Raw genomic sequence first — 16,180 nt, 5'->3', positions numbered from 1 at the left:
GGATTCCAGGCAGAGGACACTGCACATGCAAAGTTCCTGAGTTGGAAAGGAATGTGACATGTTCAAGGAATGGGAAGTCCATGTGTGGTCTAAGGAAACAGAAATGTGACTTTGGAAGACTAGAATGAATAAAAGGCCAGGTACAGTTTAAGAGAATTACAGGCCACATTAAGGATGATGTGGTCTATGTGCAATCAGAAACAGTCAAACAACTTTGAGCAAAGCAGTGACATACCCTGACTTACACTGTAAGATGAGCACATCTCATCTTACACTGTTTCAACACCATCCAGGACCTGATTTTGCACAGGTAACGCTAAGATTCACTCACTAAACTTACATAAAAGCTCTGGCAATTACTCAAGCTTCTCCTACTCTTCAAACCTTACTTACCTCATATGCAAATCCTCTGGTGAGTCAACGTCTCTCCCTACCTCAAGTTTCCATGACTGGACAGGTTGCTTCTCCTTCCATGGATTTTCCAAAATCCTATCTTCTCTCCTTTCTCCAGATCCTTTAGCATCAGTCACAACCCTCAGCTCCTACCAAGCCTTCTGTGACTACTGTACCCTAGGGTATAGTCCTCAACTCTAAATTCACGTTTATCTATTCAACCAAAAATATATAGCACTTGTTTCACACCAGGCAACTTTCTAAGCAACTGACAAATAATTAATTTAATGCAACAAGCTAGGTCATACCTAATTCAAAAGTAAAGAAAATGAAATTCAAAGAGGTCAGAAAATGTACCCATGTTCCATAGCACGTAAGTGCAGAGCCATCATTTAGCCTTGCTAGTCTCGCTCAGGGACCCACACTGCAACTGTGAAGCCATGATTTCGCATTATGGAACACATCCCCCATTTAAAAGTAATGCAATACGTCGCCAGCACCCTTCAGGTTACTCTGTCCTGCTACTTAACCTTGGTACTGATAGGAAGCAATGATATTGACAATACAAATGTCAGCCAACACACTTTGGCTCTTACTGCATTCTAAGCACATATATCAACTCATTTAATCCTCACCCTAGTAAACCTACAAATAATCCTAGAAAGTGGGTTGTATTATTACTCCCATTCAAACATGAGCACACAGAGGTGTAGAGCTTAAGTAATTTGTCTAGACATTCTGCTAGTAAGTGACAACACTGAGACTTGAACCTAACCAGGGAGTCTGAGCTTTTAAACATGGCACTATATGCTCTTTTAGACCTTGCTTTACAAATAGACTAATGCTGTTGAAAGCCAAGGCCCACAACTTTCATTTCTTTGTGTACCTTCACAGTGTCAAAGAAACGGCACTCAGACATTAGTGCTAATTTGATTCTGTGATCATTTTTTTCATTAATCTATGGAAAAAAAGTTTTTCTCACAGAATAAAACCAAGAACAATTGTCCTCCACATTTAACATTGTGTAAGTGATCTTCAAATGCTCTTTATTAGATATTAAAAAGCTTCACTCTATTCAAATTCATCACAACAAAAGAATTCAGGAAAACAGAAAAATTCAATTAAATACAAAATGAGTGTGTTTCCTTGGTGAAGTTTGATGACTGCTCCAGCCCCAAGGAGTGGCAAATTTGAAGCTTCCTGTAATTTAGTTTTGCCTCTATTAAATTCACTGCATAGATTTTACTTTCTTCACTTTCTGAAAAGCTAGCTTAATAGAAATCCACCCATTCTAGGTTAGTTAAGACTAATAAGAAGGGCTACCTGACAGAGCTTCTCCCTCTTCATATAAACAATTTTACTAAACATACTTAAAGACATAATCAAAAAGTTTAAATGAGAAGTACAACTCAGATATATATACACACAGGTATATATATATATATATATATATATATATATATATATATATATATCATTATTTAATTTTATAAAATACATTTTGACTTGACAAATACATCTTCGGTAAGTTTTACTAATATAATAAACAGTAGCACCATAGATGATATACACACAAAAAGAGCAAAATTTAAATACTTACCATTTAACATACAGGAGGCTTTAATTTTGTCTGTGTGTCTGAGAGTTGTTTTAGGAATAAGAGCATCAAAACGATCTAAAAAGCGCTCCCTTGTGAGTATTAACAGACTTTTGAGTTCCTCAGCAGAAAGTGCTTCAGGCTGTTTTGCCAACTTTCTCCTTTCTGCAGGACAAATCAATACAATTAACCATATGACTTTTTTTTCAAGCCTCTCTAGAGCTCAACTACTATAGTTTTATGGAAAGTATTTTCAAAAGGAAAATGAGTGAATTTCTCCAGCCAATCAACATTTGTATGTAGCCATGCTTTAATTTAAATCTTATCTGTAGATAATGGCAGAATTTCCCATTATGTGAGATGAGAAGAAACAGGGCAATTGGTTCATACTAAAAGTTAATAAACAACAAAGACGAATTTATAAAAGTTTTCAGTAATATATTGGAGAGCATTAAAAATGGGCTTATGTTGACATTTACATGAAACTAAAACCTGTTAGACTTTCCATTAGACATAGCAGCACGACCATTTTATTTCTTGTCTTTCCCCAAACCTAAAATCACAGCAAAGGAATAAAACAGGACAATAACAGGAAAAAAAAAAAGATATTTCTGACCAAATTGTGAAGGAAATGATGGTGGTCACCTTGGGTGCCTTCATAGAAGCACTGCCAAGGCAGATGGTGGCGAAATGCTGGCCTGAAACAGGACTGGACACATGGGGAGTAAGTAGTCAGAACTCCAGGTCTTCCCTGTCATGCCTCATCCTCAGTCCACAGAGCCAGGCAATTCTGCTTTGTTTTTTTTTGTTGTTGTTTTGCTTTGTTTTGAAATAGTCCCAGACAATGGAATATTGGGTATGCTGGAAGGTAGCTTTGAAGCTTGGATTATATCTAAAGGATTTTTTTTTTAAGTCTATAGAGTACAGAAAGGTCAGACTACAAGGCCTGCCACCAAAAAGCTAGCAGCTATATAAATGCTCCACTGACGAAATAAGACTCTCCTTTTGAAAAACTGAACTCTCTCAGAGAAAAGAGCTCCAGATGCTGATTTGGAGGGGGAAGAAAGGGTCATAGCTTACAACCACACTTCTGGCCATTCTCCCCGCCACACACACACCCCCACTCCCGTACTTTGATCAACTGTTCCTCTGACTTTCACCATAGCCCACTTGTCTTTAGGATGCAAGGGACCACCCCCAACAGGGTTGTTCTGTAATTGCCTAGCTCTGGCAGCTGTCTGACAGCTATGTTCAGTTCTAGGTATACGTATGAGCAGAACGCCAGCTGGCTATAGACCTAAAACACTAAAACACCATAACACTTCATCTTCAACCTATCTCTGTTTGCTTTTTCAGCTTATTTCTAAATGGGTTCCAACTTTGGGAGGAAAAGAAGGTATTACTGGGCATTTGTAAACTAAAAAAAAGTCCAGGGTATAAAAAAGATTTAAAGCAAACAAAGTGAGGAAAAAAGAAGAGCTTAGCAGAAACAAAAATAATAGAGAACAAAATTAATATTCTCATAGAAATGAGACAAGTCACTGGGAAAGAACAGGATGCTTTGATAAAGGACAATCCAGAACAAAAATGGACTCCTATGGTTAAGCAGTTGAGAGCTAAAATTTCAAAAACTCCATGAAGGCGCTGTAAAATGAAATGGAAGATGTCCAGCAAAAACAAGAACAGAAAGATAATATGGAAATAGGAAAAGAAAACTAAGCATTTGCTACAGGAAAGGCAATATACAACTAATAAGAGTCCTAGAAAGAAAATGAGAAATTGGGAGAAAGGAAGTTATTAAAGAGATAAGTGAAGAAAAATTTTCAGACTTAAGGATATGAATCTTCTATCAAAATACCCATCAAGTAGGCAGCTCAACAACTGGGGTGAGAGGGGAAGGGTGGGAGATTCAGAGTAAAGGTTCCAGAGACAAAGCTTTCAGGAAGAGGATAAAAACAAATAAGCTAAAGCAAGATCACTGCAAAGGATAAGAAATTTCTCAAAAGGATCACAACAAAGCAGATGGCAAATGATTTTCAACCTCAAATTCTACACGAATTATCAACCAAATAAAGATACTGTGGGACATGCAAGAATTAAAATTTATACCTCATGAACTTTTATTCAAAAGGAGTTTTTTTCTCTGTACCATAGAGTAGGCAAATTAAAATTACAATGATTGGATCATCATCATGTGTTACATTGCTCAGTGGTAAACTTATTAGCATGGTTACAATAACATTAAAAGTAACCAAAATTTATGACTTCACTATAAAAGGGAGAAGGAAAGTGAATATGACTTGAAAATGATGTCTTTATCTACCACATGTTAAGATAACGCCTAAAACTGGTAAACCAAAAGGCAGCATATACACATTATTTAAAAATAGGAAAAAAATGCTGGAGGTGTGGCTCAAGTGGTAGAGAGATTGCTTAGCAAGTGCAAAGCCCTGAGTTCATACCCCAGTACTGCAAAAAAATAAATAAATAAAAATAGGAAAAAGTGACAGAACTGGAAGGGCTGAGGGTAGCTGCTGGCAGACACAGAAGCTAAAAGATGAGGAAGAGGAAGGGTATAGCCATTTGAAGTTTTTCAGTATCATCTGACTTTTCAAGCTATATCTATGTATCACTTTAATAAAAATATTTCACTTAAGAACCCTTCTAACAACATTTTCTTCCACAGTAAAATAAATTCAATAAACATTTATTGAGAATTTACCACCTGCATAGCACTAAGCTGTGCCCTGAGAGGATTCAAGCGTATTACATAATTGTATCACGTCACGCAAGGTCCATGCATTAATAACACAAGGCAGTCAACTGAGAAGGAGGCAACAAGTCCCAAGGTTCTACTTTAGAACACCAGCTTTATGACACACGCCTCTGTAAAACCCTACCCCATCAATGGGTATTGGCAAGGTCCTTCCAGGTTTAACACAAGAGTATTAATAATGGTAAAATCAGAGTGCACTATATTCTGTTTTTCTTATATCTTCTTAGTGAGAAAATAAAAAGCTTTGTTGTTTTTTTACTTTCTCTACAATCTACTGGAAGTCATTCTAAAGCAAAAAGTTATCAATGGTTTTCCTTCATAGGCAAGATGCACAGTGAGTAATGTGCTTCAGGAATTAGCCCCGATATTTTTATTAATGCCAAAACCAAGGTTGACCTCTGCTTGTTAAAACTGTCAATTATATTACATTTTGGGGGGCAGGGTAAGAATTCATACTGACCTTAATGACTGAGAAATAGAGAAGAGAATTAGATGATGATAAAGCTATGAATAGGATAATTTACAAGGGGAATAAACAATCTCTGCAAGGTAAGTTTGTGTGTAAGCAGGAGATAGATATTTGGGAGAAAATAATAGGCTAAACTCTAAAATCAAGTAAGCAAAAGAATGCTATATTCCTAAGAAAGCTAGCAATAAGAAACTTTATTAAAGAGAAATATCGACTACCTGAAGGCATCAATAGACTGAGCCTCACAAGAGTTTGTAGTGGGCTTTGTAAGTGTTAAAGAAAAGTAAGTAGCCCAGGGTACTGACTGTAACCCTGCAGCAAAATGGTTGTACTGCTGTCGTGATGCTTATTTTACATCTTACTGCAGAGTCTCTTATTTAAAAAGTGCTCAGAATTTTTAAGCTTTTTTCTTAAATCCCTGAAACAAGACATTACATATTGTTTCTAGGACAAAAGTTACAAGTTACAAAAATTAAGTGAGATATAAATGATAAAATCATAAAGTTTATATATCATCATTCTAAAATAATAGCATTAGATATACCTTGAAATAAGGTAAAATATCAATTTGTTTTAAAAGTTAAGATATTTATGTTACTTTTAAAAAGCGACTTCATCAATAATGTCATTATAAGTACTTAATTTTTTTGTGCGTGGAAACTTTTCTAGCTGTTCTACCTTGTAACCAGTCAGGGAAACAATGGAAATAAGTAAGGTTTATTCAATGTTTTGTTGGTAATTTTGAGGAAATCTTTTTGAACAAGTTTTGTTTTTCTGTGAAGCTGTTCCCATTACACTGTTTTAGTTTTCATCATGTATAAATGAATAACGGTATCAATTTAAACACACCTCCACTCAACCTATCGCATATTTGAAAATTGCTGAAGGAGATTCTCAGACATGCTAATGTTGCAAATTTTGTTTTGCTGTCATTTTCCTCTACACAGATGCATCTTTGTTACTAAACTTTAATCCAGGATAGAAAAGAGATTTCCTTAGCAAGTATTTTCATCATAAATGGATTAACTATGTATTCATTAATCTGTACCAAGATTTAATGCCTCTGATTGCCAAGTGACCAATGACACTACCAGAGCTGGTATCCATCCCCAGCTGCCATTAGTGCTGAGGCGTTCAATTTCAGGCTCCCTTTGTCCTTTTCCCAGTGCTATGGCACCCTTGCAGCTGCACATTTGTTAACACTTCTAAACCTTTCCTGACCCCCCAAACCCCATCCCCCACCTCTGTGAAACTGTCACTCGCACCCTAGGCAGCAAACTAGCTATAGCTGTCAATATTTCCCTTCCCCCACAACCCAGAGGGCTGGCCCTACTGGGGTTCACTCTTCTCTTTACTGAAGGAGACACACACCAGCTCAGAGAGCTCCCAGCTCTTCCACTCTCAGTGTTTGCTGTTGGGCGGGTGTTGAAGAGCAGCGAAGATGGAAGACAGAGATGCTGAAGGAAGGAGCTAAGTATAAAAAGCTGCAGGAGGCTCAGGCAAAGAAATCAGGGCCTGAAGGATGTTTGGCAGCAATAGAAAAAAGTCAAAAAGTGAATAATATTGCTGGCTAGTGTTTGAAATAAACACTTTAAATCCACAAAAATACTGGTACTTCAACATATTTTTTCTAGGATTTAGCATGTACTGATTTGCCTTTCTAATTATATTTTTCTTGAACAAACTTAATTTTCATGGCTAAAAAAAAAAAACAAGAATACACAATTACCCTGGCTTTATACAACTGAAAAAGTCTTCAATCCTTATATGACTGAGACAAAGTATTTTAAAGTTGTTTTCTATTGAATAAATAGACTACAGAAACCAAGATATTTTTAAATGTTTTTAAACAAAAGAATGATAATTATTTTTATAATATAAGCAATTCTATATGCAACTAAGGAGGTCTTATAATTTTAATAAATTTCTCAGAAATTATGTATCAATGGTTTGCTTAAAATAAGCTTACAATTTGCAATAATCCATGCTTAATTTTTTTCTTTTTAGGGTAGTACTGGGGTTTGAACTAAGGGCACTGAACTTGCAAAGCGGGCCCTCTAACACTGGAACCATACCACCAGCCCTTTTATGCATTAGTTATTTTTCAAGTAGGGTTTTGTGATTTTTTTTTTTTTTGCCCCAGGCCAGTCTTATACCAGGATCCTCCTACCTACAGCTTTCCATGTAGCTGGGACCAGAATGAGCACCACCACACCCAGCATATTGGCTGAGATGGGGTCTCACTAAATTTTTGCCAAGGCTGGCCTCCTGAGTAGCTGGGATTAAGCCATCATACCAAGCCCATGCTTAAAATTCTTTTAAAAATTAGGACTGATAACCAAGTTACCATTTAATAATAAAGGAAAACCCTCTAATTGCAATTGCTGAAAAAAGTGTTAATTTTGAAGAGATGGGCAAGATGGCAGATTAGAAGAGTCCTCTGTGAATTAGAAGAGTAAGAGAAACAAAGAAGAGACTATATCTGAAAAACAGAAAGAGGAAGAACATTGCAAATCAAGAAAGGTGACTGACCAGACAACTGAAAGCATGGAGAAACAGAAAGGCAACAGAGAGAAGTAGGAAAAAGTCTCCAACTCCTACCCCAGCTCCCTGGGGTCGGGGAACAGGAAGCTGAAGACACAAAGACAAGGTTAACCAGACAGTTCTGGTGACAGACTGGCAATTCCAGGAGCAGGATAAGTCCACATGGTCCACATACCTTAAAACCACTGTGGGGATTTGGTGTGACAGTGATTGCTCCTATATGACAGGCTAGCTTCAAAAAAGAAAAACATTTTGTCACTCATCTTAGAGAGCTCTATAGTGAGGCACAATCTTGAGAGGTCTATTATTGAGACAGAGCTACTCTGGGTACTTGAAAACAAGGAACAGTCACAGTGTGGGAGACTTGGGAAACGTGCCAGTGTCAGGATGGCAAGGGGAGGAGACACATATGAGAGGTGGTGGAGGAGAGGGAAAGGGTTTGATGTGGACTTACTGGGAAATTTACACACCAGGGAGCTCAGGTAGTGAAAGGTGCCATAATCAATGACCCATCCTCAGTTGTGAGGATCAAATTCCATCTCCAGGATCATAGTGAAAACAGTACCAAGCCCCTGGCTGGTACAGTACTCAATCTCGGAGCTGTGCCCCCTCCACATGTGTTTGCTGTCAGGCAGGAATGAAAGCTCTGAGCCCAAGTACAGCAAATCACTGATTTCCCCAATCTCCTTCCCCTCACAGTGTGGGGAACTGCTGGGTGATACCTGAAAGCACTGAAACTGGCTTCCTCCTGGAGCTGCATCCCAGCTGCCTGTGTCTGTTGCCAGGTGGAATTGAGGGCTCTAAGCCCAGAATCTGTGGATCCTGACATTACTGCTAGCCTCCTCCCTCCCACAGGATGGCAACCTGTTAGGCAGGGTCTGAAACCACTGAGTGTGGCAGCCTGAGTGACTGAGTCCCTCAGTTGTACTCTGCCAGGGCAAAATGAACAGCTGTTTGTTTCCCCTACTCCTCAATGCATTTGGGGGACACCCCTAGGCTTGGATGCTTGCTATTCCTGAGGGCACAGACTCACTGGCTGTGGAGCAATTGGGAACCTACATGGCCCAAAAGGCTACAAAGCTCCCTGCAAACAGCAGCAGCTTTCAGTACACCAGGAAGGAAAGTTTCTAAGCAAAAGTATCTCAGAAGCAGAAAAGGAACCCTTGGCTGACCCTCTCTTCTACTTACATATAGAAATGACCTGTACACTAGGTATTACAGGGACTCCAGCCAGATTTCCTCCAGTTGAGTAGTGCTGGAGATGAGGCCCAGTGCTCTCAGCACATGGTCAAATGTTTGGCTACTAAACTATATTCCCAGTCTGGAAGTGAAAAGCTACAACTCAATCTTGTCACCAACACAGTCCTGCCTGAACTCTGAAAATACCTCAACTGAAAGACTAAAACAGCAATACTGGAGGTATCACAATATCTGACATTAAGTTATATTACAGAGCCATAGTAGCAAAAACAGCATGGTACTGGTAAAAAACAGACACATAGACCAATGATATAGAAGACCCAGAAATAAACTGACACAATGACAACCATCTGATTTTCAACAAAAAAGCCAAAAACATATGTTGGAGAAAAGACAGCTTCTTCAACAAATGGTGCTGGGACAAATGGACATCCACATGTAGAAGATTGAAATCAGAACCCTAGCTCTTATCCTATACAAAAATCAATACAAAATGCATCAAACATCTCAGATCATTGAAGCTACTTGGGGAAAACACTTGAAGAAACAGGCATAGGAGAGAACTTACTTAATATGACTCCAATTGCTCAGCATATAGAAGCAAGAACTGACAAATAGTATTGCATCAAGTTAAAAAGCTTCTCATAGCAAAGGAAATAATTACCAGAATGAAAAGGCAACCCATAGAATGGAACAAAATCATTGCCAGCTATTCATTTGACATGGGATTAATATTCATAATATATAAAAAGCTCCAAAAATTAAATAGTAAAGAACAAATAATACAATTAACAAATATGCAAATGCACTGAATAGATAGTTCTCAAAATAAAAAAGTACAAAAGGCTAGTAAACACATGAAGAAATATTCACTATCCTTAACCATAAAGGAAATGCAAATCAAGATCACACTGAGGTCCTCTCTTACCCCAGTCAGAATGGCTGTCATCAAGTAAACAACAACAGATGTTGCAAGGATATGGGAAAGGAACCCTCACACACAGCTGGGGGACATGCAAAACAGTCCAGCCCCTTTGCAAATCAGTATGGAGTTCCTTAAATAACTAAAAATATACTTACCATATGATCCGGCTATACTACTCCTGGGTACACATCAGAAGGAATACATACATGTAATGTCAGCATACAACAGAAATACCTGCACACCTGTGTTTATAGCAACACTGTTCAAAATTGCCACCCTATGGAATCAGTCTAGGTGCCTATCAACAGATGAATGGATAAAGAAAATTATATATATATATATATATATATATATATATACACATATATATATATGTAATGAATATTACAGAGCCATAAAGAAGAATGAAATTATGTCATTTTCAAGAAAATGGATGGAACTGGATATCATTGTTGAGGCAAGTAAGTCAAACTCAGAAAAACAGGTATCTCATGTGTGGAATCTAAATCTAATGACAATATTAACAATATCATGACATGACTATAAAAGGAAGACTGTTTTAGGCGGGGGCCAGTGGGAGAGGGGACAGGGAAAGGACAAGGTGAGAGCAGCATGAGTATGACTGAAGTACTTTTTATGTATGCATGAAAACAGCATAATGAAACCCACTTCTAAAAAAACAGAGCTAACTTCTGGATTAAGGAAAATCCATAATGCCAACTTCACTTGGTATGTGACATGTGCTCAGTTATTACTGATGCTCATGGTTAAGCTCCAAGAATCAATGTTCAAATTAGCATATTAATTTCTGTGGACTTGCATTTCTTCCTGCTACCAAAAATATGTAAAGGTTATATACATTAAGTAGAATAATAACAATCCTATATCTTTTCTAACATAGAGTTAAACATAAACAAATTCTGAAATACAAACTTGCCTGACAAAATATACTTTAAAATGTTAACAGTGATGTACAAATAATCAGGAATACTCTGAACCCAGTGAAAATAAAGTCACAGGCCTCTTCTACCTCACATCATCTGTGGGGTGAATAATTCTAAAAATTACTGTCAGACCAAAGGACAAAGTGTGTAAGAACAAGTATGCAAATCAAGATGGCTTATATCTGAACAAATCAACATGCTTTCAATAGACTGAAATGTATCAATTGTTACTTACTCAGGCATTCTTTCAAAGCCAAAACTTGAACATTAGCTAACTGTTTTTCTCTTTGTAAAACCTGCTCTCCAGTAAAACACAGAAGTGAGAAATCAAAAGGAAAGCCTGAGAAATAGAAAAAAAGTCAACATTAAAGATATTCTATGGTAACAATACTTACTTCCTAGGAAGTATGTTATGACATGATTTTAAAAAGTCTTGATCTTATATATTTCAAAGTGACAAGCAGGAGAAAATAATACCAAATTGTTTTGCATTTTAAACGTTCACATCATTCTTAATTCTTTGGGGGGAAATCTGGGCATTAGAGCTGTATTCCCTATATAATATTTTTTTCTCTCTACTCAGAAAACGCAGATGGAGTGTAGTACCTGTCTCTAAAGACAGAACCCCAATTCTACTGCTCAATAAACCACATCCCTTTTTATTCCCCTTGTGCAGTCTCTTGCACAATGAAACCAAGTTTAACCTATACAAAATGGTCCCAGGACAGTCTCTTTCCCTTCTCTGTTTTCATACAATAGATGATTACAGGATGTGCTAGCTTGAGATAGGAAGTACCCAGGACAGTCAGGCTTTGCTCCTCTCTCCCCTTAACTGGGATGTCCTTCAAGCAGATGTCATTCAAAGCTTTGCCCAGTGAATCACATGGCTCCTGAAGCAGGTAAGCCAGAGTGTGCTGCCTTCCAGGATCCCTCACCTATTATACAAGAAGGGTACATGTAGTTCAGACTCCATCTGCCCTGCACAACTTTCTTAAGTCTAGATCACAATGAAAACTAAGCCTTTTCTGTCCCTTTGCTGCCTACCTGTGAGTAATAAGCCCACCTCACATAACTTGCTGTAAATAAGTACACTCTGTTTCATTGGACTTAGACAAATGGTTAATCAGTACATGGTGGACATAAACAATAGCTCAGGAAGCAGGGGCAGAAGTATTTGTACTCCCGGTCCCAGTGGCTGTCATGGTGATCTTTACTATTTTCTTCCCTTGGAACTGATAATTAGTGAAACCACTTCATACTATGTAACCAATAAGGTATAGTAAAATTGATACTGAATGACTTCTAGACCAGGTTATAGGAAGCCTTAGCATTTTAGAACAACTGCTCCAAGAAAAGTCAGCAACCATTCAAGAGGTCAGACTATGTTGAGATCACCAGGCCATGAGGACACCCAAGGTGGCTTCAGGAAAAGGAAAGTGGAGAGAAAACCAGCTTCCTCTGTTTCAGTCATCCCATCCCAGGCACCAAACATGAAGTCGAAGAAGTCATCCCAGACACTATCCCTGTGGAATCTCCCAATGATTGGAGCACCAACCATATGTGACTATAATTACATTAGGAACTCAAAACAAACATGCAGCTGAGCCCATTCAACACACAAGGCCATGAGAAATAATAATAGGTTGTTTTGATGCTAAATATCTGGGGTATTTTGTCATGCCATAATGGATAATAAAAATATAGAAGTTGGAGAGAAAAGAGGAAAATAGCAGTAAAAGAGAACAGACTTGAGAGAAAGTAAATGAAAAGAAAAAATAATATAGAAAAATAATATGTGGTTAAAACAGAAAATACTGAAAACTTCATATCTGGAGCTGATCTACTAAATTTTACTATGTATAATATAAAAGGGATTAATTTTCTTTAAATTGTACAGATATTACCATGTTTAACATAAAAGGTAAACTAATGACAATTTGGGGAAAATAAATTCATTAAATATCTAGTATTTCTTCTACTTAAAAACACCTAAGTTAACTATACATCCAAATAAATGTAGAAACAGGATTTTCCTAAGTTAGCACTTACTCAATTTGGCTTCTTCTTTATTTATTTTCATCTTTCCATGAATTAAACTGAGTGCAAATGAGCCATTGATCTGGTTGGCCGAGTGAATCAATGTGGCTTTGCACTTCCTATTGCCACTGCCTTGTAACAGGAGATAATAGCTAGAATGCTCTCCTTTCACTTCAACATCTGGAACTGAAGAGAAACAGTTATCTTAGTAAATATGGGAACAGCGCAAAACACAATATGGCAATCATGGCAGTCATTCGATCCATAGAATATAATGAAGTTTCCATACTATTTTAAAACAAACTGCTACTCAATACATTCAGGGCCAGGAGCTGTTCATTTAATGGAGAAAGTTGTTAAAGCAGAGAATTATAAAGATCATACTCACACACCATAAACTCTGCTTTAAATCAAAACTGTGTACTCATTCTTTTGACATAACTCATTAGAGTTCCTTAACCTTTCCTACATAACTATATCCAAAACCTATCTTCTACTTCCAGCTTCTATTTTTTTAAAGTGGAATAAACTGACTCACACAACTCAACCTATGAGAGAAGTGTACAGAAAAACAGTTGACCCTCCACAAAATGTCAGGAAAAAAATTGTTTCTGTACTTGAACATACACAGAATTTCTTTTCTTGTCATTATTCCCTAAACAATACAGTATAACAAGTATTTACATTGTATAAGCAATCTACCAGTTATTTAAAGTATACAAGAGAATGTGAGCAAGTTATATGCAAGTATTAGGTGATTTTATATAAGAGACATGAGCATCCTCAGACTTTGGTATCTGTGAGGGTCCTGCATACCCCTGTCCCTGTACAGAGGGGGGAGTATAATGAAAAGTAGAGTTCTGTTCTTGCAACAGGCATCCATGATGTATTTTAGAGGGAAGAGACAGCATTCATTAATCTGGCATGCCACTTGTGTGAAGGTCAGTTAAGACAGCATCCAGTATATTTTAAAATCAAATTAAGAGAGAGTTATAGTGAAGGTTGAAGAAAGCTGTGAGGACTTTGAGAGTAAAAATAGAATTCTTTTTATTGAGGATGGTGAATTGGACGTAAGCATTTACTTTCAATATTTTCTGAAATTCCGCCACATGAGAATAAAGAGATTTTTTTTAAATAGTTTAAATCAAAAGTACTAATATTGGGGAGAAAAGACAACAGTAATTAAATCTGAAATCAAGAAAGCATATGAACAATTGGTAACAGACTTTAATCTCTCATCTGCTGAGGAAGCTAAGAAAAACAACACAGAAAGCCCAGAAGCAACCAAGTTTATACTCCAAGTGTCCCAAGGGGCTTCAGAGAGCAGTGGAGGTGAAATGAAGTCAGAATAGGAAGACAGGCCGAAAGCCTGCTGGAGAAGCAGTTGGGCCTCCAGGTCCTTTATTTTACTCAGGCAAACGATTGTGCTTCTAGCCAGAAGATTAGAGGATTATTCTCTGATGAGGGTAAAACAAGGTGTCTCTGGCCCTGGGTACAAAACAGAAGTGAGGGCTGGAGTTCTGAGCTATCAGTGAATGTAAGTGCAAGTGCAATATTGAGGCCAGTTAGCTTCCTTCCCCTAGATAATTTCCGGAATATTAGAAGTCAGATAGGAGAATTGAATCATCTTTTGGATACATGAGCAATCCAAGAGGAAAGACTAAAAACTCAATGGGTGGGGGTATCTAATGAAATATTATGATCACCCTAAAATGAAGATCACAGTCAGTAAGCTTTACCCATGTATACAAGTTTTCAAATCATCTTTGTGGTTTTCTCTATGAAATATAAATAGGCAGCTAAAAAGTATGGGGCCTCAAGGAAAGTCTAATATGAAAACAAGAAGCCAAAATAAACAGAAGAAAACCACCTTTGGGTAAACAAAATGCAGCCAACGCAAATTTTAAAAAGAAATGATAAAAACAGAAACAACAAACAAAGCAGATCACTAAACTCCTCAGGGACGATAACTACATCACTTAAGAACAGAATCATAAGAGCTCATGGACGAATACTTAACATAAGAGTATTAGTAATATATACTACTCATATAGTGGATATCTAGGACTTACTCATTCTGCATATGGCCTCTCTGTGGCTCCCACCCCACAGCCCCTGTCAACTACCATCATACCTTCTGCTTCCATGAGTTTGACTATTTCAGATAACAAATAAAGAGGACAGGAAGAAAGCTTTGTGGGTGATGGATATGTTTGTGGAATAGACTGTGGTAGTCTCAAGGATATATATACTAATCTCCAAATTCATAAAGTTGTATACACTAAATTTATATGGTTCTTTGTAATGTCAATCATATGTCAATAAAGTAGCTAAAAATAAAGTTCATGGAAATTAAAATCTATAAAGCAGGAATAAATAATCCAGCTAAATGATTATAAGAGAATCTATCCAGAAAGTACAGTAAAAAGACAAAGAAATGGAAACCAGGAGAAAGAGGAACTACATGCAAATAGGAGCTACAAAAAAAGAAAATATTTAAAAACTAGAGCCAGCCATTAAAAACTAGATATGGTATGATTACACTTATATGAGATGCTCTAAATAGTAAAATCTATATAGCCAGAAAAGGGTTAGTAGTTTCTTATGGACTGGGGGGAGGGATGTGGGGTAGAAATGGGGAATAACTGCTAAGGTATAAGGGGTATTTTCTGGGGACATGAGAATATCCTAAAACTGATTGTAGTGATGCTGTACAACTCTTTGATTATACAAAAGCTACTGAATTATATACTTTAAATAGATACACGATTGTATGATATGTGAATTGTATCTTTAAAAAGTTGTTTTTTAAAAAATTATCCTTATCTTACAAATGTAAAGTGCTATTCACAAAACGAAAGTTCTTTACAGACATTCATACAATATATAACAGCATCTTTTATACTGCATATAGCATATTATATACACATATACAAATTTCCAAAAGTGCTAAGGGAAAAGCATTACTGTAATTTTATAAGGGGAGCAAGTTTATTTTACAGATATGAACAAACTGGGTAAAAGTCTATCCCCAATCATGAAGTATATAAAATAATTTTTGCAATTAGTTTACAAGATACATTGATTCTATTCATAAGCAGTTGTTTGAGAAAATGAATTTAAATTAAGGTTATTAGAGAGGAAAAACACTCATTATCAGTTTTATTAGATACTGAAATCTGCCAAAAAATACAATAACTTTAATTCATTTACCACCTCAGAAATTTGCCAATTCAAGTTATATGTATCTCTTCAATCTATGACACCCTTTCTATATTCATTTTAAATCCCATTA

At 36.8% G+C, this 16,180-nt stretch overlaps 1 protein-coding gene across 2 annotated transcripts in view; it reads right to left on the bottom strand.

Annotated features, from left to right (window-relative positions):
* Positions 1–16,180, bottom strand: part of Mtbp (MDM2 binding protein) — a 77,407-nt gene that overhangs the window by 23,293 nt on the left and 37,934 nt on the right. For both annotated transcript variants that reach the window (XM_074069134.1, XM_020169575.2), the window contains exons 12-14: positions 12,898–13,071; positions 11,084–11,188; positions 1,994–2,155 (exon numbers count right to left, since the gene is read on the bottom strand). In XM_074069134.1, the coding sequence (XP_073925235.1) occupies positions 1,994–2,155; positions 11,084–11,188; positions 12,898–13,071 (441 nt within the window). The remainder of the gene's footprint in view (positions 1–1,993; positions 2,156–11,083; positions 11,189–12,897; positions 13,072–16,180) is intronic.

This window comes from Castor canadensis, chromosome 3, assembly GCF_047511655.1.
Source record: "Castor canadensis chromosome 3, mCasCan1.hap1v2, whole genome shotgun sequence".
Taxonomy (NCBI): domain Eukaryota; kingdom Metazoa; phylum Chordata; class Mammalia; order Rodentia; family Castoridae; genus Castor; species Castor canadensis.
Note: the sequence above shows the minus strand (reverse complement) of the source record. Positions and strands in the feature narration are given on the sequence as shown.